This window comes from Carcharhinus amblyrhynchos, chromosome 8 (genome assembly GCF_965287045.1).
Source record: "Carcharhinus amblyrhynchos chromosome 8, sCarAmb.v2.hapA, whole genome shotgun sequence".
NCBI classification, from domain to species: domain Eukaryota; kingdom Metazoa; phylum Chordata; class Chondrichthyes; order Carcharhiniformes; family Carcharhinidae; genus Carcharhinus; species Carcharhinus amblyrhynchos.
In genome coordinates, this window is record NC_137331.1 from 9566585 (window position 1) to 9591386 (window position 24802).

Consider the following 24802-nt stretch of genomic DNA (forward strand, 5'->3'; position numbering starts at 1 on the left):
TACCATTGATTGTCAACAGTACTGAACTTCAGAAGCAGCATTTTAGATAACATTAGTAGGTGATACCTTAGACTTCTGACATGCCAGTCAGTGCCGATTCTCTGACCTCTTCACTTGGCTGGCGGGAATCCCGAAGCCCTGGTGAATGGGTCATCGGCCAAAAATCAGGAACCTGGGCAAGCATGAGGTTTCTCAGGATTCAGCTAAACCACCACACCAGCCCCGATCAGATTCCCACCCAGAGCAGGTGGCAACCAGATGAAAAACCTACTCATTTGAATATCATTGGTGAGTTTGACAGGCTATTCACCAGCCTCCCGCCTTTCACCCAGCACCCCAGCAGGAATGGCACCGGGCGGTTTTACATGTGCTAGTGAGGGCATGGCGTGCTGGACTCTAAGAGTCCTGGGGAGCACTACCAATCCTACACACACACACGCGCACACACACCACACACGCACACCCACCACACACACACACACCCATCACATACACACACACACACCCACCACACACACACACACACACCCACCACACACACACACACACACCCACCACACACACACACACCCATCACATACACACACACACACCCACCACACACACACACACACACCCACCACACACACACCCACCACACACACACGCACCCACCACACACACGCACCCACCACACACACACGCACCCACCACACACATGCCACACACACACACACCCACCACACACACACACACCCCGCACACACACACCCATCACATACACACACCACACACACACACACCCATCACATACACACACCACACACACACACACCCATCACATACACACACCACACGCACCCACCACACACACACGCACCCACCACACACACACGCACCCACCACACACACTCGCACCCACCACACACACTCGCACCCACCACACACACACGCACCCACCACACACACGCACCCACCACACACACCCATCACACACACACCACAAATACACACCCACCACAAACACACACCCACACACACATCATACACGCACCACATAAACATACGCACACACACACACATACACACCCCACACACACACACACACACACACACACACACAGCAGGCAGGCATGAGGGTGACCCAACCCAATCTCCCTCTACCCTCACTTCCTGAACATATTCCCACTCAGCCTCCCTTCAGGCCACTAGCCTTGGTAGTGCCAACAGTTCACTACATCCTGGCACTGATAGCCTGGCCTGGTGCCTTGGATTCCAAGAGTGCACAAGTGGGTAGGTTCTGTGATTGTTTGCTCCTCTGCTGCTGCCAGACTGCAGAAGAAGGGTCCTTGAAGGATCCGGGGGTTGCATAGCTCAGGCTGGGGTAAGGGATTGACTTCTCCACTGGGATGGGAGTGTCATGACTGGACTGCTCCTCCTATCCCTGGCAGATGTGAAGATCATCCCTGACATGGTGCTTTCAGGCAGCCTTGTGATCAATATCTGTATTCCTACCTATCAGCTGTGAAAAATTCTGAAGTGGCAAGATAATTCTGGCCTCCATTCTCCTGGTCACCTGGCAGGATCTTAAATCACTGCAGTCCTCCATTATTATAGAATCCCTACATTCTGTAGTAGATTTTCCTTTCTCCCTGTCAAAAGCTGCAGGTGAATGCAGACCCCTTTGTGGTCCTCTGACGGAGAAAAAATGATGTCAGTTTCACCTTTGGGGGAGTGGTTGCGGATTTCCATTTGGCACAACTGTGCACACAGCTTTGACTTGAAGAAGCTAACGCTTTCTTGCAGGCTGAAATCTTTGAAACCCTCTCCAATCCCTTTGATCTTTAACATATTCACTGTGCAGTGCCTTGAAAAAGATGCCACTGACAGTTCAGTGTATTTCTGCTCCAGCCACCTGTGTTTTATTCATTTGTGGGGCTGGCCAGCATTTATTGCCCATCACTAGTTGCCCTTGGATGGCAATTGAGTCTACCACATTGCCGTGGCTCTGGAGTCACATATAGGCCAGACCAGGTAAGGACAGCAGATTTCCATCCCTAAAGGACATCAGTGAACCAGATGGGTTTTTCCAATAATCAATGATGATTTTATGGTCATCAGCAGATACTTAATTCCAGATATTTTTTATTGAATTGAGATTGCACCATCTGCCGTAGTAAGATTCAAACCCGGGTCTCCGAACATTAGTCGAGTTTCTGAATTAATTGTCCAGCAATTATACCAAGAGGCCATTGCATCCCCTTATGTTTATGTTAATTTCTCTACACACCTGAACGGATCTCAAGTACCCCATTGATCCAGACTGCAATGTTGACAGAGTCTAAGCCTGATTGACTGTCTGCGGCTTTACGTCCTATTTTGCAAACCACAATCACTTTGAAGAAATCAAATTTTGAAGAAATGCATGGGGATGGTCTGCGAAGGTGGGGATCGTGTTAGGTCACATCCATGCCTGTATGGTGTGGAGGGTGTTTGTGGGTGTGGGTGGAAGTTGCCACTCTTTGATGAGGGGTTGGTGGTGCTCACCTGGTCAGTGACAGGAGCACTTCCATTTTTTTTGGGGCACAGGGCTGTCTCCAAGTACGGAGATCGGGCACCCTTTAAAAGGGGGGCCCAATCTCGGAACAGTTGGGCTAACTGGAAGATTGCTTGGAGTTAGCTTAATAGCATCTTTCGGGTGGGTGAATCCCACTAGACAAGATGCTGCCAGTGCTAGCAGGAAACACTCTCGTTCTCCCACTGGTGTGGGCACGTAGCTTCCAAACAGGAGAATTTGGTTCTTAATCTTTCAATCTCTGTGGAGATTTTTCCACAGTCCATGTGTTCCTTGTGGGGAGCAGTGCTTGCAGAAATTAGAGGATAGACAATCAAGCAATGATGCTATTGCTGTGTCCCACGGGATCATAGAATCACAAAGCAAGACCATATATTCTTAGAGTATTTCTTTATAATACTAATCATGAATTCACAATTTGGTTTAAAACATAAACATACTGTGAACTAAGCCCACATTTATTATTTCTTTTCCTAGGTAATACATAATGACCTAATTTTAGAAATGGACCATCCAACTGCAGGAAACATAACTGTTCCAGGTAAGTTAAAAGTCCCTTCTCTTTGCCAAGTATGCCTCACTGCTGTACTTCTTGGTAGTTTGTTAGTTAACCTACTTAGGCGGCACAGTGACACAATCCCAGGGACCCATGTTCAGTTCTGGCATTGGGTCATTGTGTAGAGTTTGCATGTTCTCCCCATATCTGCGTTGATTTCCTCCGATGCTCCAGTTTCCTCCCACAGTCCAAGGATATGCAGGTTAGGTGGATTGGCCATGCTAAATTGCCCTTTAGTGTGCAAAGATAGATTAGGAGGATTAGCCATAGCAAATGTGTGGGGTTTTAGGGATAGGGTAAGGGTGAGGACCTGGGACAATACTGTGTCGGAGGGTTGGTGCAGACTCGATGTGCAGAATGGTCTCTTCTGTCTGACTGAGATTCTATGATACTTGGCAAGATAAAGAAGAACAAGCGAATGTTGCCGAGTTCACTGTTATAATCGTAGATCTTCGGAAAAATTATATGAACACCAATCATTTCTGAATTTAGCACTGGCGTTTTCTTTGAGAGGTTTTTGATCAGAATCTCATAAAACCATTTGAAAAGGAATGTGGATCATTAGATGCAATTAATTCCTTATTTAGCGCCTCCAAAAACAGGTTAACTGGCCATTTATCTCTTTGGTGATGTTGGGGGTTTGCTCTGATCATGGACTTTCATAGCAGTGACTACACTTCAGAAATAGATGATTAAGCATTCTTTACATAAACCATACATTTTAATATTGTGTGTTGCTGATTGAATGACAGCATCTTATTGCGTTGTGCTGAAATTTCCATTTCATGAACATTTTTTTCTCTCTGGTGTACAATGCAAAGATTGGAGGAATTAATGTGCAACTTTGTGTTTTTTTCATGTGAACAAACGTACATATCAATTAGGAACAGGAGTAGGCCACTCGGCCCTCCAGCCTGCTTCACCATTCAGTAAGGTTGTGGCCAGTCTTATTGTAACTTCATTCCTGTTAAATTGTCGTCCAGTTTGTTTTTCAGTATTGAATTGTTGATGGTCCACTGCTTTTCCAAGTTGTTGCTCTCAGATGCTAAAGCTTCTGAGCTGTTCCACAAAATAAATCAGATTATTTGAGAAGTAATGTCCAGAGTTTCCAATCAAGTGACTATGCACAGAACCACCCCAAAAGACCAACAGTGATAGAATCTGGAACACTTTTTATCTAGTGATTTTAATTAAACCACATTAAATAATACGGTTAGTCCAGTAATGTTTATTAATGATACTAAGCTACTGTTGCTAATAATTATGCCAGCTATATCCAGTTAATCCAGTGATATTAACTAATGATGTTAAACCAATTAGTTGGAGCTGGTAATCCAGCAGTATCAATTAAAACTGTTAATCCAGTCATAATAAGTGTGCTGACAACCCAGTGATAATAACAAGGTAGTTCTGTTAATCCAATGATATTATATAGTGCTCTGGATCCAGTGATATTAACTATTGCTGTTAATCAAGCAATATTACTGAGAGCTTGGAATTGAACAGTATTAATAACTACTGATAATCCAGTGATATTAATTGGTGCTGCTAATCCAATCATATTAAATAGCATTGCGTGTGATTTTACTGAAACACATTCTAATGAGAATGAGCAAGAAAATGGAGGGCAGACCCTGAGCTAGCCAGGGAAGCCAAGCTATTGAGCATTAATGGAACCATTGCACAAGTGCCTCATTCCCCCAGTGTTCTGGGAAACCTTCTGCCACCATCCCCCTACCTGCACCATGGACTTCAGGGCACCTCTTACCCCTGCGCCCACAGGATTAACCCCCACTCCCCCCTGCCAGTCTACCCCTCATCACTGATTGCCCCCTATGCTGTTTTACTGTCCCTCATCCACCCCACATACAACACCACCCCACCACCAATCACCCCATCTGCAGAGTTCCCCTTCCCTCCCCAATCACCTCCCCTCCTGTCTGCAGAGTTCCCTCCCTCCCTCCCTCCCCGATCACTCCCAGCTGCAGAGCTCCCCTTCCTTCCCCAATCACAACCGCCCCCCTCTCCCCCCGCCCCGTCTGCAGAGTTCCCGCCTGCCCCGATCATCACCCTGCAGAGTTCCTGCCCTCCCTGATCAGCACCCTGCAGATTCCCTTCCTCCCTAATCATCCCCCTCTGCACATTTCTCCTTCTCCCACCAATCATCATCTCTGCAGAGCTCCCCTTCTTTCCCTGATCACTCCAACCCTGTCTGCAGAGTTCTCTCTCTCCCCAGCCCTGCAAAGTCCTCCTTCCCCACCCCCATTCAGAAGCCGCCCCACTCAGTCCCCGGCCCCTTGACAGTGCTCCTGGCACAGTTAGGATGCCAGTTGGACAGTGCCAAGATGCCCCCGGACACTGCCTGGTGTTGATCCTGAACACCTGGAGGCTTCAATGGACTCCAGTCCCCCTGACAAAGCCATCACATCTGGTCTCCACTGGTGGAGGCCAACTTAATTCTTGCAAGTGGGAAGCTTGAGCAGTGAGGAGATAAGTGCACATGAGCCCAGACGATAACATTCAGGACTCACTCATAACATGTAAATCATGTCATTGATATTGAAATCACAGCTCAAAGCCGATATCACCAGCAAAACAGGACTGTTACGATCGGGGAGATGAGAAACCAAGTGCGTTTCGGATTTGTTACCTCTCACCTGATCGTACCACCTCGCCAAACGACGGGCGGAACAAGGCCGTATGATTGCACCCATTGTTCCTCCAGTACTTTTAATTAGTGATTTTAATCAGTGATATTAAATAGTGCTTTTAACCCAGTGGTATTAGTTGCTGCTGTTAAATGGAGCTGTAAATCTAATGACATCTCACAGTGTTCTTATTCAAGCACTATTAGACCTGTTGCTCCAACAATATTAAACAAACACGGAGAGAATGTGCAAACCCCACACAGTCACTCAAGGTTGGAATTGAACCCAGGTTCCTACTGCTGTGATGTGGCAGCGCTAACCACTGTGCCACCATGCCACCCACACTGCTGTTAACCCAGTGATGTTAATTATTTCTGTTAATCCTCCGACATTAAATATTGATGTTATTCCAGCGATATTAAATATTGCTATTAACACAGTGATATTAAATATTGCTGATATTCCAGTGATATTAAATATTACTGTTAATCCAGTGATGTTCAATTTAGCTGTTAATTGAGTAATATTAAATATTACTCTTAATCCAGTGATATTAAATATTACTGTTAACCCAGTGATATTAAATATTACTGTTAACCCTGTGATGTTAAATTTTGCTGTTAATCCAGTGATATTAAAATTGCTATTAATCCAATTATATTAAATATAGCTGTTTATCCATTGATATCAAATATTGCTATTAATTGAGAAAAATGAAATAGTGCCATTAATCTAGCAATACCAAATATTGCTGTTAATCCAATGATATTAAATATTGCTGTTAATTCAGTGATTTTAAAAATTGCTGTTATTCCAGTGATATTAACTATTGCTGTTAACCCAGTGATATTAAATATTGCTCTCATTCCAGTGATATTAACTAATGCTGTTAATCCATCACTATTAAATATTGTTGTTAATCCAACAATATTAACCATTGCTGTTAATCTAGTGATATTAACTATTGCTGTTAATATGGTGATATTAAATATTGCTGTTAATCCAGTGATATTAAATATTCTTGTTAATTCATTGATGCTATCCCAGTGATATTAACTATTACTGTTCATCCAATAATATTAAATATAGCTGTTAATCCAGTGATATCAAATTTTGCAAATCTAGTAATAGTAAATGTAGCTGTTAATCCAATGATGTTAAATATACTGTTAATCCAATAATATTAAATATTACTCTTAATCTCATAATATTAAATATTACTCTCAATCCAGTAAATATTACTGTTAACCCACTGATATTAAATAGTATGTTAATCCAGTGATATTGAATATTGCTCTTATTCCAGTGATATTACCTAATGCTATTAATCCAGCAGTATTAAATATTGCTGTTAATCCAACGGTATTAACCATTGCTGATACTCTAGTGATATTAACTATTGCTGTTAATCCAATGATATTAAATATTGCTGTTTGATATTAAATATTGCTGTTAATCTGCTGATATAAATATTATTGTTATTCTGGTGATATAAATAGTACTGTTTCTTCAGTAATATTAATGGAGCACTGTTTTTCTATTGATATTTTTTACTGCTTTTAATTCAACAATATTAATTAGAGCTGTAAATCTAATAATACTTATTAAAGCTGCTTTTCCACTCCTTGCTTGCTCAAGCCATTTGCTTTCGTGAATCATGTGGGTCTGCCCAACTTTTCTGGGAAGCTGCCGTGTCTCCCACATCCTTAGACATTCTCAATTGCCTCAGCTCTTCCGGACATCCAAATGCCTTTGTGGTTAGAGCCTGTGAGATATTGAAGGCATGGCTTCGCATTCCTGATCAAAGTTTCTGGTTTAATTAAAGGCGCACTATGGTACCAAAATTCACAAATGATAAAGGGAATAAATGAACACAACTTTCGCTTTACTAACTCTCCATTGCTTCCACATCTGTCTTACCCTCCGTGACAGGCTGCCCTGTCACGACCTAATCTAATTGCCATGTCCTTCTTCTGCATTGCTGTCACCACAGCAATAAAAGACACTTCACGTCTATGTGTTGGAGCTTCCTGGAATTCTGAGCACGCCTCTCTTGCAAAGACAGACATTTGCAGTGTTGATCCTGTCTCATGATGAATCTGTACCTATCACTCTAAGGTACTGTGAATGTGCAGCACTCTGCAATTGGGATAGAATGGTGAGGCAGTCATTCATCTCAATGCAACTTTCATCCAAAATTGAGCATGGGTTTTGTGTACGTATGAATTGGGTGACTCAATGTGAATACTGGTGCATGGGCCCACCACTTTGCCTCACACTTCATGGGCACTTTTAAACCTAAATGCCACTCACATTTCCAATCTGCAGCAGATCCAAGTTCTTGCAATAACTTTTTCATTGTCTAGTACTTCTGGTCATGCCTTCTTGATGAGACTTGTTGGTCTCCGCCTCCCTGCTGCTAGAGAAGGACAGCTCTCCTTTCTCTAATTGCCTTCTGGAGTATTTCTGGGGAGGCATCACTGAATCATGAAGGGGCCCTTCCCCATGCTGACACGATGCCTCCATTGGTGTGCTCCTTTTGCTTATGTCTTCAGCGTATCTGAATGCTGCATGTGTGCCTTTAAAAATGTCACCTTCTTAGAAATTGCCACCACTGATCTTCACCATTTTTATTTGGCCAACTTCCTCATCTGCTGACCTACCATTAGCTTAATTCCTTAAATGTGGAGGAGATCCCATGTGTGCTGCTAAGCTGTACGTCCTCCTGACATCAGATCATCTGACCAATCAGTAAAATTCAGTCCATTCGGTCATGCTGTTAATCCAGCCATGTTTGTGAATCCTCAATGAAGTGTATGAAGGCTCGATCAACCTGTAATACAAGTCAGGTTCTTTTCTGCTTCCATACATTTCAGTCTCTCCTGCTTCAGACAGATGGAGTGCACTGAGCAGATGTGTTTGTCATTAAGTTATAGAATAGAAGTCCTTCGCAAGGAAAGCATTATGAAAGTATTATAATTACTAAAAAAAAAGCTTACTCTCATTTAAAAGTATTCTCACCCTGATGCCAATTGCAGTATGAAACTTTCTGTTTATTTATTGCAAATGAAGAATATATGATGTAAGATACTGCGTCTCTTACTTATTCAAAGTGAGTTCAACAAGAAAATTCAGCATTAGTTTATATTTTCCCAACTGAGAAATTGCCCTGGATTATTGTCTCTAAAGGTTTTTCCCACTATTGATGTTAGGCTGACTGACATGTAACTGCTGCATTGTCTGTATTTCTCTGTATTTGGAGTCAGTGGCATGCTGTTTTTGGTGCTATTGCTGTTGTGGGCACAAGATTGGCATCACAGTGTGGTTCTGAGTCAGTGCTGTATTTTTTACCTAGGTGCACTACACCTTCAGCAACAGTCACCTTTGCTGTTTCAAGTTGTAGGATTATGTGGGAGGTAAAGCTTTGGTCATGTTCCAGTAAATGTCATACTGAGATCCCCTTCTTCTCACCAACATACATGAGTAATGAAGACTATTTCCAAAAGTGTAGCCTCGCTGACGAAGAACCACAATCAATACCTGGACGCCTCAGCTCCCTTATACAATGAAAGAACCTCAAGAAACAAATCAAGGAATCACAAGTGGTACCTAAGGCGCCATCAACGGGTGACAATACTCATGTCTAGCTGCTCCCAACAATTCACTTCTTAAACTTCCTTTATGACCTTTTCCTAAAAACAATGACTGGTACTGGGATAGAGTTCCAAAGACCAGGAAGCAAGGTCCAAACCTCAGATATCAGCAGGACTGAAGCAATAAATGTTGACTTCCAGGTTCTGCATCTACAAGCTGCACAGTGGGTATGACCTAAAGGGAAAATGTACAAATGAAACTTGGAGGAAGCTGTTTAGAATAGATGCACAAAGATTAAGGGCAACACCCAGTTTAGTTCTACTGTGATAGCATGGCCCCTTTAAGGGGCAATCATTTGAGGGTAACATGACCCTCCCAGGATTTACCAAGGCACGTTCCTCAGTCTATCAAGTGTTAGGGTATAAGTCTGGGAAGGTGGAACCCACAGTGTGAGCCCAGAAGTCAGTGGGACTAGACCTATATCTGTGCTGAGGTTGTTTGTATATAATTATTGCTGTTGTTTAATAAATCACCGTTGTGATTTGAAGCTTCCCCCTCACACTACAATAGGCTCCTTGCTGGAATTTTTGTTTGGTGCAGTGAGGGTCAAGAGTTAGAAACGAGCTACTCTCACCAAGAAGGCATGGTGAGATAACTGAGGAGGTAAGCAACAGGAGCTTTGTATCTGAGACTTGGATACATAGGAAAGCATTTAATGACCTAATCAGGTCAGGAGAAGTAAGCAGATTTGCTGATTCACCTACATGCTGTGACTTAACACCCCCACTCCTGCCCTTTCACTCTGTTTCACCAGTGTTTGCCATTGCATCACTCCTCACACCCACACTCGCAGGTCTTTTTTCATCACAGAGCACGACGGGGAGGGAGAGGATTGGAACTGGAACTCCAAGTTGTTTACGGATACAACAGAGGAGGCCATGGAGTTAAGTGGCACATTTACATCCTCTCAGTCAGGGGTGGAGAATCTGGGATCTTTCAGATGGCTAGTGACAGAAGTAAGAATTCCTTTGGCAGACAAATGCTGAGTTCATCTCAATGATGACTTAACAATGAGAAGACTGAGTATGGTGGTTATCGTGATTGTGTCTTTGCCATGATCAAAACATAATCCTTTAATTTTTATTCCAAGGCTTCATCATAACACAATGTTAGTGCAGATACTGACAATTCAGTGGGTTCAGTCAGAGAGTTAGTCAGGCTTACATGTAGTGAATCACATCTCAAAAGTTAGTACAAGTATACACTGATGGCATAGAAAGCTCCTCTCCAAACTCTACTCAGCTGGAAAGAGGATGCAGGGCCCATCTTTGAGAAGAAGAATGTTTGAGATGTATCAGCAAGTTAAAAGGCCTTAACAGACACCAGTGCAGACACTCCACAATAGTGGAGATAACAGAGGAGCCCAACTCTAATGGATTGATACTACAGAGACTTCAAGAATGTCTGCTGAAGAGAGAGAGAGCAGACACTTCTGTGGAGTTTCAAGTGCTGCTCTAAAATGATGTTTGCAGGTAATGACTGTGGCAATGCACGCTTCATACGCCAATCTGTCTGCTGCATTAAACAGTGAGACAGAGACCCTTTCCATGGCCTTATAATGTTCCACTGGTTTTGACGAAGCAGGTCTACATTGGAGATTTAAGAATGATGTGGTGTTGGCCCAGAAGAGGGATGATTACAAAGAGGGCTAGAGAACTCCACTCAAAGCGCTCCTACTTCTCATTTGTTGCTGCCCTCTCCCAACCTCCTCCCTGTGGCTTGGTGAGTGGCTCCCTAAATAGCCCTAGTTTGGGGTCCATCTTTTCTTTCTGCAAATACTTTTTTTCGAGTGATGAACACGGACATAGAGGGGTCCTGTCTGGCCCATGTTTGCAATCCTGGCACCTCATCAGTTAATTAGCTCAGAATAGCTTACATTCACAGTGACCCACCATGTGCAGGGGACATGTCTGCATGCACTCTTATTCTACACCAATACTGTGAAGATTATGTATGAATTGGTTGGTGATATAGCGCACACTCAGTAAGTGGTGTAAAACCTCCATAGGTACGCCAACCAATATTGTGGCCCAGAGTTCTTGGCATGAATTGTCTTGCTTTCAGGTATCACCAACTGGTATTTTCTTGGTAATTTGCTACAGGTGGTGAAAGTTTAACTCACAAACCAGAGCTCAAGAGATCTTGCACAATGTGTATTTCAACGGGAATAACATCAATAAACAATGAGCAATGTCTGATGCTTTCAGGCATTTGAAATTCCAAATATTTTCCATATAAAATATTACAGTCTGGCTTTGCAACACTTCAATCTGCATTGTATTAACATATAAATGACAAGCCACTAGTCTGCATTTAGCATGACCAACATTAGCAACGATTGGAGCCCCACTCATGTATGAGTTTATCAGGCATTCAGGATGTTACTTAGGTTATCTCAGGCAGGTTCCATTCTGTTGACATTGAACCATCCTAATCAAGGTGGTGTTCCTTGCCTGCCTCATGTTACTGTCATAGCTTTCTTGTCATCAATTTTTGGCGTGGTGTTGTGTATCTTTCACTGTGAAGATTGACCCGAAATACCTGTTCAATTCACAGTCATTTCCTTATTTCCTGTTATTAAATCCCTCTTTTTATCCTCTGAAGGACCAATGTTTAGCTTAGCCACACCTTTTCATTTAATTAATTTATTTATAGAAAGGTTTGCTATCCATTTTTATATTCTGAGCTAGTTTACTCTCAATCTGTCTCACTTTTCTTTATAGCTTTCTGTTGACCTTTAAATAATTCCCAATCTTCCTAATCTTTGCCATTTTGTATGCCTTTGCTTTCAATTTGAGATTCTCCTTTATTTCCTTAGATATCCACAGCTGATTTTCCCTCTTTCCACAGTCCTTCCTTATCACTGGTATATACTTTTGCTGAGTCCTGTGAAAAATCATCTTGAAAGTCCTCCATTGTTGCTCAGTTGTCCCACCATAAAGTTTTTACTCCCAGTCTATGTTACCCAACTCCTCCCTCATCCCATTGTAGTCTCCTTTGTCTAAGTACAAGACACTGGTATTGGATTTGACCTTCTCAAGTTCCATCTGTATTTTTAATTCAACCATACTGTGATCCTTCAGGGCTGTTAGCACAGGCTGAGTACCTGGTGTATTCAGATCTCAGCCTAATTCGCAGGCCTTCTACCTTTCACACTCGCAGCAAAGTTCCGGTCCCAGTGCAGCCGTAAGCACATGATTTCTCAGGGCCATTCTGTCAGTGTGGAATTGCTGGTCTTCCAAGGTTAACATACAAAGAAACAAATAGAGCCTACTGCGCACACATTAGGAGGAAGTAAATAAACCTTGTGAGATAGCAAGACTAAATATAACAAACACAGCACATTGCGCATGGTAATCAGAATTACTGGTTTATTTATATTATCTGTGTCTTATGCAGTCTATCCTTCAATTGTAGAAATATCAATTACAACATATCACTTGTCTGTACACAAAACACTTCATTTAGCCATGTTATTCCACATTTGTGCTGGTTTAAATGATCAAGCCATCAAGAGGGAATAGCTATGTTCATGAATTATCCCCATTGAGGGATGTAATGGTTCTTTGGCTGTGATTTACCCGTTGGTTTCCTTTCATTACATTTTAGATGCTTTTCTGACTGAATTTATTCTCTTTGTAGTTTACTCCTGGATTAAATTTTTCCTGATTGCTTGACCTCTAGCATCATTTCACCTGCAATATGAGCAGGTTTGCAAAGTTCTGCTTCATGTCCAGGTATACATTCTTCCGGAAAAAACCACCAATGCTAATTGCACACACTGTGCTAATGAAGGGCATGCAAAGTTGATTTTGCACATCACGGGCTTGAAAAAGTTGAAAAAATAAAAATTGGAGTACGATATTACAACAACAAAAGACATCCACAACCTGTTCCCTTTAAGACTCCATTAAACGTGCAACCTCCTTATATCCGTTCAAAAAGAATTTGAAACTAAAAATACAATCCAGTGTCAAAGCTGGAAAACTACTGCAGATCATTATGGGTCAAAGGAATTGATCATAAGAAGGGACCAAGTCACATTTGCTTAATTTTCCAATTCCCCATTCTATACCCGTGGAGTTGAGAATCTATCATGTCAAGTATTTAGGCTGCTTTGATCAAAACATTGATGTAGTGGAAAGGATGCAGAAAAAGCAGTACAACTGGAACAGCCTTTTAAATAAGTGAGATATGAGGAGACGCACAGTTACATTTATTCTAACATGGATAAAAGACTGACAAGATATGGAATTGAATGGTCAGAACTTCATGGACGTGCAGGCAGAATGGGCACCACTTGAATTCTCCTTGTTTATTCCTGATTATTGAAGCTCTAGCAGAAAATTTCTAAAGGTCATTACCTCATACTGCACGTATTTTCAGTTTGTGCTGAATTGGGGAACTTAGTCGGAAGGTAAAGGAACCTCCAGATATTTGTAACTTTTGAAAGAGGCTGTTCTGTAAAGTAGATCTCCACTTATACCTCAGGAACTTAATCTTTATACATCATTTCTACCTACTGGAACTTTGCTGCAAGCTCTGTCGACACCTCTATACTTTGAATTAGAATTTGTCTCACTTGCTGGACTTTGACTGTTGGAATATGAGATTATTGCTAATCTGTTGACGTTCCAGGGTAAGGTCTCCAGCTCCTTCTGTACTTACATTTTCTTATTGACAAGCAGTAGCATCATTTTCTCATGAAAACCTTCCTGAGGTAACTGTTATTTTGTGTTTGCCTGTGGCTGCACCCAATCATTAGTCCACCAAAGGAGAAAGTGAGGACTAGGCAATATGAGTTTGACACCAGTTTAAGAGGGACTTAAGTTTGTTTATAGCCCGCCTCACCTCAAAATTATTATTTGGGGGCCTATAGACCACACCGTCCAGTGTCTTTCTCCCCTTACTATTCCTTATCTCCACCCACAACGATTCCACATTTTGCTCTTTGGAGCCTATATCTTCTCTTACTACCGCCCTGATATTATCCTTTATTAACAGAGCTACTCCACCTCCATTTTCCTCCTGTCTTTCCTTCCTAAACGCCTGATACTCCTGGATATTCAGTTCCCAGTCCTGGTCACCCTGAAACCACATTTCTGTAATGGCCACTAGATCGTACCCATTTGTGCTGATTTGCGCCATCAGCTCATTCACTTTGTCCCGAATGCTTCGTGCATTCAGGTAAGGTGTCTTTACACCAGCCTTTATCTGGACCTTATTTGTAGAAACGCTACTAACCTCTCTCATGCCCCCTACTCCTTTAATTAGTGGAACATCCTCAACATTAACCTGCATACGTACCCTCTCCTTTACTTTAGATTTTGTAATTTCCCCCACTCCTGCACCCTCCCCCCCACTAATTAGTTTAAAGCCCTATCTACAGTCCTAGTTATACGATTCGCCAGGACTGTGGTCCCAGCACGATTCAGACGAAGACCATCCCATCTGAACAGGTCCCATCTGCCCCAATACTGGTGCCAATGCCCCATAAATTCAAAACCATTCCTCCCACACTAATCCTTGAGCCATGCATTCATCTCCTTAATCCTATTTACCCTGCGCCAATTTGCGCGTGGTTCAGGTAGTAATCCAGAGATAACCACCTTGTTGGTCCTGCTTTTTAATTTGGTTCCCAGATTATCATACTCCCTCTGCAGATCCTTAGTTCCTATTTTGCCTATGTTGTTGGCACCCACATGAACCACGATGACCGGATTTTCACCCTCCCACTCCAGGTTCCTCTGCAGCCCAGGTGAGACATCCTGAACCCGAGCACCAGGCAGGCAACACACACTTTGGTATTCTTTATCCTTGTCACAAAGGACAGGGTCTATGCCCCTAACTACACTATCCCCAATTACCACTACGTTTCTCTTTGACCTCTCCCTGCACCACTGTACCATGGGCACATTGCTCGTCCACATTGCAGTCCTCGTTCTTGTCCACATTGGGAGCAAGAATCTCAAACCTGTTGTGCAGATTCAGGGGCTGAGGCTTTTGGGTCTCCCCCTCCTTCCTCCCCCCACTCCCCTCCTTCCTCCCCACATCCCCCTCCTTCCTCCCACCCTTCCTCCCCCCACTCCCTTCCTTCCCCTCAGCTACCCCCTCTTGTTCCTGACCCTCAGAGTTTGTCAATTTAGGGGGTTTGACTTTCTCTTGTAACACATTATCCAGGTTACACTCCCCTTCCCTGATTTGTCTCAGTGTCTGAAGCTCGGAGTTCAGCTCGTCTACTTTGAGCTTGAGCTCTTCAAGCAACCAGCACTTACTGCAGACATGCTCAGTGGGGTCCTTGGGGTCCACCAGCTCCCACATTATTTCCTTATGATCTTTTTCCCTTTTTCTTTTTGTACTCTTGTCCTTCTCATTTTTGCCCTGCACAGTAGTTAGCCCTGCTGCGTCAGAACACCAGGGACCCGAGTTCATTTCCCAGCTTGGGCCATTGTCTATGCGGAGCTTGCACGTTCTCCCGGTGTCTGCATGGGTTTCCTCCGGGTGCTCCAGTTTCCTCCCACAGCCTGAAAAATTTGCTGGTTAGGTGCATTGGCCATGCTAAATTCTCCCTCAATGCACCTGAGCAGCTGCCAGAGTGTGGCAACTAGGGGATTTTCACAGTAATTGCATTGTAGTGTTAATGATAGGCTAATTGTGGCACTAATAAATAAACTTTAAACTTCACTTGATAGCCTTCAAAATTTCCAAGCTTTCAACAAATCCCAGATTATGAGCAGAATCTTCTGTATTTAATCCCTGGCAGAACAATGGGGCCATTTGCTGGAATCCTATTTCTGAACTGGCAGAGTTAACCAACATTCTATCCTAGAGCCACAGCATTAGCATTTTACTCTGATCAATCTAAAGGCAAGAAGGATGATTCAAAAGGAGCATTTCTAATTGAAGGGACCATTGGAATGTTACAAGGGCTCACCCGGTTTAGGATTTTTGAGACTGCAGCAGCCACAAAAATGGCTTGGAGAGCTGAGAAGAACGCTCTCTGGGTCTCTGATCCTTGTGTGGAGGACTGCTGCAGGACACGAGGGGCTGCAGTGAGGTGAGCTCTCCAAAGAACTGAGGGTAGAAGACAACCTGTCCACCCAAGTATGTGTGGATGGAAATGTCTGAAGACGTGCTGTCCCTCCAAATTGGAGACAGTGCATCAGGAGGACTGAGGATCTCCAGAGGCCCGGAAAGGTGGGATGGCATAACAACTTTGAGATACGAAGCCTGTCACTCTGACTTGCACAGCATTCCTCTATCTGTGACTACTTCACATCCCCATCTGAACAGCCAACATTTACCCTCACCCTTGCCTTCATCCTACTGCTCTCTTGCACCCGTGTCTCACAATCACCCTCCACAAATGTTGTTCCTCTTTCTTCTGCACACAATTTCTAACACTCACAACTTTCTGCTTCCTCTCCTCGCAAAAGAGACCGCAGAGACTGGGGATATGGTGCAGTGGCCCTCCACTGACAGGGACCTTGTCAGCCATTGGCAATATGTGCCTGCCTGCCCAATGGAAAAATAAAGCAAAATACTGCAGATGCTGGAAATCTGAAATAAAAACAGCAAACACTGGATAAGCTCAGCAGGTCTGGCAGCATCTGTGGAGAGAGGAATACAGTTAACGTTGCGAGGTCCATCTGCTGAAGGGCCAACAAACTCGAAACATTAATTGTGATTTCCTTGCCATAAGTGCTGCCAGGCCTACTGAGTTAATCCAGCAATTTCTGGTTTTATTTCATGGGAAGCAGGTCTTGTTCCAGGACATTGCGGATGTCAGCAATGGCCTGCTGTGACAGCCTGAGACACTGGTGTTCAGATATGATGAACGAGCTGATCCTGTGCCTGTAGACCCTGAGCTATGGGCCTCACTTTCCAGCTGGATCTTGGTGTCTATCCCCTCTGCCTTTTGGAAGGGCATATTGCTGAGGAGAAGGCAGCTGGTGCTGATGTTGCTCGTGCTGATGCTGTTGGCCGTGGCGTTGCTCCTGCTTTTTCTCTTTGTCAGACTAAGAAGCCTCACAATTCCAGGTCAAAATCCTTCATCAGGTGACTCACCAGCCCAACACCAGCATCTCCACATCAGAGGTGCAAGGTGGAGCTGCGTAAGTTGCCAATTTGCAGTGACAAAGACTGGCAAAGGGGGAGTACAGTCAAAGGTTAGTGAAGCGCCAGACAGGTAAATTGGCTTCCAAGAAGTGAGCGATCATTTGTCAAACAATGATAGTACTGTCTCAGAGAAGAAGTGCTATGAGCAGCCAGTTCTCACCTGGCCATGTCTGTAGCTCTTCAGTTTCACTGGTGAAAGCACTCCAACTTGTCAGTATCAGGGAAGACGCTCTTCTCACTATGCACTCACATAGGTTACGCTGGCAAGTTGCCAACAGGCTGAGAAAGTCAGAATCCAGGTCTTTTTAATTGCCATAATTTGTTTCCCAGCAGATCCAAGGGGATTCCTCACTGACCTCAGAACTCATTCCAAGGAAACCCAGAGGAAGAAAAGATGACATCAGAATCAGACCCAATATGAATTTCAGGGCATTTACCTTGCCCCACACACATACATCCGCTTTCCCTTGACAGGAAAGAGCCCTCAGTTATTTAAGCAAGTAGTTGTGTGGATGAAAAAATAACACTCTATTACAGAAGATGATCCATAAACCTAAACTTGCATTTGACTACAAATACACATAACCGACATACATATGAAACAAATTTTAGAACTCGACTGGGGAGTTTTCCCAGTAGTCCTGAAGCATCCCTTGATTTGTCTCTGAAAATACTTGATCAGTCTTTGGGAGGAGCCAGTTTCAGGAATTTACCTCCCCCCAGCCGCTCCCAAACCACATACACAGAAAATCCTGGGGAATAGAGTAAATAAGAAATTTTCTGAGTCAATCTGGGTGGTTTCAAATTAATAAGCTTGTAAAAATATTTTTGGTTTGATATCTACCAAGGGACTCTAATTGAATTCAGACTTTTAAATAAAAATAACATCCTTTCATGTTCATCCCTGTTAATAATACACCGTAGCTACTTCCAATTAGCATAAAAATGATAAATCTGCTCCAGTTCTGTTTACTTTGCATCAGGTCAACAAATAAAACATATAAAAGAAAATGGGTTACCTTCCTGATAAAGTATCCAACATAGTATATGTACTTACTGCTGAAAAGAGAAATGTGTTGCCAAAGCATTTTATCTTCACTCATCGGGACAAATGCAAGAATGCCAAATTGCAAATGCACACAACAGTTTATACTCCAGGAGAAAATTGGTGTCGGCAAGTTGAGTTTGATTGGATGAGACATTGCCGTGGTAAAGCGATGAGATTCCCTGAACTCTCGGGTAAATCAAAAAGCATACAATATTTTAACATATTCCTTTTGTTGGCAGAGAACGGGTCCCTTCACATAAATGTATGTCACTTCTAGCAAGCATAAATGAGCCATATTACAAGCTTGACAGATTATCTTATATTGTTCTTAGTCTAGCTATTAATGTATTCAGGATTGTTCAGCATGTGCAGCCTAATCGCAGAATCACAGCTTACAGTAGCCACTCTGAATGGATCAGTGTCAGACTAACCACTGAGTTATTGGGAGGGTTTGGGCAGTCTCTCCAACCTCTCTAACTGAGATGATGTTACCATTGTACTCCCCACCACAGCGCCACTTTCCCTCACAGAAGAACCAGCCAGCTCCATTTTCCTGGCTGAGAAGGAGTGAACTGTGCTTAATATGCTCATTGCCATGGGATTGCCTCTAGGTGAAAGCTCACTTACATTTCTCAGTTCCACAAGAAACACATTTTTGATAGTATGAGTCCTGACCTCCTAACCTATACACATTCCCTATACATAGCTAATATGTTCACAATTTCTGAATCTGCAACTGTATTTGAGGAATTCCTTACAAACTTTAAAATACTCCATCCTGCACTCAAATTCACTCTCTTTTCTCAATGTATCAATAGAGAAATCTGCAAATGGGTTCTCTACTACTGTCTATCACAAACCTATCTTACCTGGTCATATATACATTGAGATTCATCTCAACTCCACGTGCTATAAGACTGGTCCCATCAACAATCTTGTAAATAGGGTCCTAGCTATTTTCTTGAAGCTAGATGCAGAAATAGAATGCATCAAAGTTACCAAAAGAGAAAATGCTGGAAAATCTCAGCAGGTCTGGCAGCATCTGTAAGGAGAGAAAAGAGCTGACGTTTTGAGTCCAGTTGAACCTTTGTCAACTTTGACAAAGTTTGTCAACATTGTGTATGAATTTCAGTGCTGGGGCAATACCAGGTATATATGCCAGAGATCCCACTGATTGGCTGCTTGAATCAAACAGCATGTTCCTTTGGTTATTCATTATAGGAAGAGTACAAACTAAATTCAACATGCCCGCGTTTGCAAAAGCCAAACAAAACATTTGCTGTTAGATCTGATTCTGTGATTTGACAGCACTTACTGAACAATCTAAGTGTGCTAATTGCTATACTAACAGCCTATTTAAGGTATCCCGTCAAGCTCATAAAGTGATTCATTTACAGTTGCGTGAAGCAACATACATTTATATGCAGGAACCTGTTCTCTGCAAACAAAAGGAATATCTTCATGCCTTGCAGTTTTTTTGAATTACCTGGAAGTTTGGAGATCTTATAGTTCCCCATTACTTTCTCCAGGGAAACATCTTGGCCAGTCAGAGCCAACTTGCTAACCAGTCAATACTCTTTTCTGTTGGAGTATAAATTGTGATTGTTTAAAATTTGGCATTCTTGTGTTTGTCCTGATGAGTACAAGATGAAAAGCTTTGGCAGCATGCATCTTTCTCCACCAATTTTCAAGTTTTATATTATTTTTTTCCACAAGGCACCTGACTTTACTGTGGTGGATTATATTGTAATATATTGCATTACAAAGCACAGTTTAAGGTTCCCAAGTAATAAAACAACAGCTTAGGCTCAGTGAAAGATTTGCCTTAAGGGCAAAATTTGACTGATTTGTTTACTTTTCAAGAAAAGTCCATTTCAAATTTTCAATGGAAGCATTGTGATAGATTTAGCGCTGTCTCAATATCTTACATGTTTGTGGCTCATTCTTAGTTTTTCGTTATGTGTTCTGTTCATTTTCTCTATCTGCCAGTAGCCTCCATCTCATCTGATCTCCCTATCTACTACCACATTGAGGATGTCCCTTTGTGTGTCTTTCTCATTAAGTCCTCAATGTTGCCTTATATATCTTTTAAATGTTGCTTTGCTTTCCAATGAATGCTGCATTTTATTTTTGGAATGCAAGCAACAACAGCTGGGTAACATGTTTATTCAAAAGACAAGTATGCTACTTTACACAAAATAAGAAGAATGGTTGTTTAATCTGTATTCTGGATGTATAATTTCCTAGTACTATAATCAGTTGCAAGCTGTTGCTCAGTAAAGCTGGAGTAATGTTAATCCTGCAGAATGAGCATCATTATGAATGTCCAGCTAGTCAGCATCTTCACTGAAAAAGGGCATCGCTAGCATTAAAATGAATCTAAAATTAAAAGCACACATTCCATTAAAACAACTAACATGTGATTTCAAGGCTGTCATCTCAAGGTTTAAAGGATGGCTACAAACCCTTTGAGCTCTTCTATTGTGGTTTATGCCAACACTAAAACTTCTTGAATCTTGTCTTGTAATCACTGCTATATTTTCATTATTCTCAATTTGTTAGTCAGTTTGAAATAACTCACGAGTGAAGTAACACTTGATATAGATATGTGTGTTAAAGGGAGAGTTTTAATGCATCAGAAATGTTAAAACTAACTGTGCCTCTCTGTCAAAATTTGTTTTATCATTAAACCTGAGCAACTTTAACCCAAACCTTGAAAGTGAAGGAGTAAAAGAGCAGTCTTTATTTCAGATTTTAATTGCCATTAAGTACTGTAATACCATCTCCAGCCTAAAGGGGTCACTGACTACTATTAACTACCTATCATTTAGATTTTTTTTGTACTGTATACCTGCATGCTCTATTGGAAGGGTCACTGACAAAACCTTTATGCTAATCCATACAACATGCTGAATGATGTTTTTGAAAAGCTGGTAATGCATGTTTGGTAAATGGATTTGTACCTTCAGTCAGGGAAAGCATAATGTCATTGCCAGAACAGGCCTAACTCTCCTGCAATAAATCAAAGCCACTGAAAGAATCTGACCTTCTCTGCTTTTGTTTATACATTTTGCTAGGCCCAACCCTTGACCATAAGCATGAAGCTGAGATTCAAACACAGAGGTCAGCGAGACTGATTTGTGAATGTTCCCAATCTTGATTAATTTTAATGGCCAGAAACAAGCAGTATGATTGGATTACACAGACACCTACATCCAATCGTCTGTTTTTTGAGCCTTACAAAATCTACATTACAGTGTTTATATTGGTCTAATTAAGGAATCATTATCATTTTGAAAAATGGGGCCGAACAATTTTTCTGTGGAGAGACGGTGTATTCTTTTCAACACAATTAGGTCTCATAAAGGATGCAGCAAAATTAGATGCAAATTAAATTGTCAGTTGTGTCTCCAGAGCAGGTCTCAGGATTACTCCAATAACATTACCATTGCTATCATTCCCTCTTTTTGTTTCTGTAGATCTCAATGAAAATGCTGAAATAAGTGGGGTTCTTTTTGTAGTTTTGTTAAAGGAAACTGACACAAGCCACGCAATCACCTTAATGAACTATAAATTTGCAGTTAAGAGTGCATTTAATGTCTTCATATTATAACAAAGTGCTTTGCAAATCAGTGAAATACTCTTTAAATGTAAGACTGCATTTTCCATGCTCCCACTGGGTGTGTTTTCAGCAGGTGGGGACATGGAAAATACGGTGCATGCTCGCTCCAATTATCTTTCCACCCACCGCTCAAGCTCACCCCCATAATGCAGGGGATAGGCAGATGCTGAGTTTGGCAGCTTACTTGTCATATTTAAATAAATAATCAGGGATTAATTAGGCTTTTCACCAGGCCATTGACAAGTTTGTTTATGTCCCCCTCCAGAGACTCAAGCACAACATCTAGACTGATATATCAGGACAATACTGAGGCAATGTTGCACTGTTAAAAATTCATCTTTTGGAAGGGATATCAAATTAAGGGCCTGTCGTCAGTCTGAGGTGGACGTAAAAGATTCCATGGTTCTATTTATAGAGGATTGGGGAAATTTTAATTGAGTGATATATTGGTTGATTTCTCAAACAACACGACCCCATAAAACATATGACGTGGGCAGTCAGACGGAATGGGCAGCCTGATTTTTAAAAATGCTTTCTTCAAGGGGCAGGAAGAAAGGGGGGCGGGGTTTAATTTCGGGGCTGCCCTTTGCCGATCTGGGATGGAGGTAGAATAACATGCTCTTGGCAATGCAGGGTAACTGCTAAGAGTGGAACTTTCTCCTCAGTGAGGGACGGAAGACCCATTCGGCCCTCATTTAGCCAGCCCGTGGCACATTATGGCTGTGGGGCAGGTTCAGCATGGAGTGTGTTGATTCCAGACTGACTTTAGTTCTGGTGTGGGGAAGGGAAGGGAAGGTAGCCTGTAATATTCAGCTCATAGTCACTGCTGTAATCCAAGAAACACAACAGCCTAATTTGTAAACAGCAAATTGATAAATGACCTGATAACCACAGGGTACAGGGATAGAAACTGACCGCAATTCTAGAAGCTATCTCCTTTCCTTTACAGTTAATGGTATGGGATCTTTTACTTCCAGCTGAGTGGTTACATGAAACTTTAGCTTAACATTTCACCCACAAAATAGCAACTCTGATAATGCATCCCTCAGAACTGCACTGGAATGTCACCCAACTGTATGTCCTCAAGTTTGGAATAGGGCTTTGAAACATCCGAACGAGAGAAGATTGTTTAGCACCTCAAGCTAAATGCATTCGGTAAGATCATGCATGATCACTGTCACTAACTGCATATCCCTTAAGGTTTGCAACTTAGAAATTATTAATTGAGCTAAGATCCACCACTTTTTGTGGAAAACAGTTTCACGTTGCTTCAACCATTTGTACAAGGAATGGCGTACTCGTATTTTAACTCATCATGTCTCTTTGTCGTAGAATCTCTCACCACCAGAAAATGTTTCTCTCCATCCACCTTATCAATCTCTTTCAAAATCCTTCATGAAATAGCCCCTTAACATTCTATATTCTGAGAAATACATATCTTCTTTATTTAAACTCTCTTTATAATTCAAATCCCTGCTAACATAGTTGTAAATCTTTGTCACACTCATTCAAGGTCAATATGTCTTTTGATTTGATTTGATTTATTATTGTCACATGTATTAACACACAGTGAGAAGTATTATTTTTGCGCGCTATGCAGACAAAACATATTGTTCATAAAGAAGGAAACAAGAGAGTGCAGAATGTAGTGTTACAATCATAGCTAGTGTAGACAAAGATCAACTTAATGTAAGGTTAATCCATTCAAAAGTCTGACAGCAACAGGGAAGAGGCTGTTCTTGAGTGGGTTGGTACGTGACTTCAGATTTTTGTATCTTTTTCCCAAAGGAAGAAGGTGGAAGAGAGAATGTCCAGGATGTGTGGCATCTTTAATTGTGCTGGCTGCTTTGCCAAGGCAGCAGGAAGAGTAGAGTCAATGGATGGGAGGTTGGTTTGCGTGATGGATTGGACTACATTCATGACATTTTGTAGTTCCTTGCGGTCTTGGGCAGAGCAGGAGCCATACCAGCTGTGATACAACCAGAAAGAATGCTTTCTATGGTGCTTCCGTAAATGTTGGTGAGGGTCGTAGCTGACATGCCAAATTTCCTTAGTCTTCTGAGAAAGTAGAGGTGTTGGTGGGCTTTCTTAAGTATAGTGTTGGCATGGGGGGACCAGGTCAGTTTGTTGGTGATCTGAACACCTAAAAACTTGAAGCTCTTGACCCTTTCTACTTCATCTCCATTGATGTAGACAGGGGTGTGTTCTCCTTTACGCTTCCTGAAGTCAATAACAAGCTCCTTCGTTTTGTTGACACTGAGGGAGAGATTATTGTTGCCACACCAGTTCGCCAGATTCCCTATCTCATTCCTGTATTCTGTCTCATCATTGTTTGAGATCCAACCCACTACGGTGGTGTTGTCAGCAAACTTGGAAATCGAGTTGGAGGGGAATTTGGCCACACGGTCATAGGTGTATAAGGAGTACAGTAGCGGGCTGAGAACACAGCCTTGTGGGACACTGGTGTTGAGGACGATTGTGGAGGAGGTGTTGTTGCCTGTCCTTATTGATTGTATTCTGTGAGGTTAGGATGTTCAAGATCCAATCGCAGAGGGAAGTGCCAAGGCCCAGACCACAAAGTTTGGAGATGAGTTTCGTGGGA

At 42.3% G+C, this 24802-nt stretch overlaps 1 protein-coding gene across 2 annotated transcripts in view; it reads left to right on the forward strand.

Moving 5' to 3' along the window:
- The window catches only part of sugct (succinyl-CoA:glutarate-CoA transferase), a 463614-nt gene that overhangs the window by 358137 nt on the left and 80675 nt on the right, over positions 1–24802 (forward strand). For both annotated transcript variants that reach the window (XM_080193630.1, XM_080193629.1), the window contains exon 13: positions 3032–3095. In XM_080193630.1, the coding sequence (XP_080049756.1) occupies positions 3032–3095 (64 nt within the window). The remainder of the gene's footprint in view (positions 1–3031; positions 3096–24802) is intronic.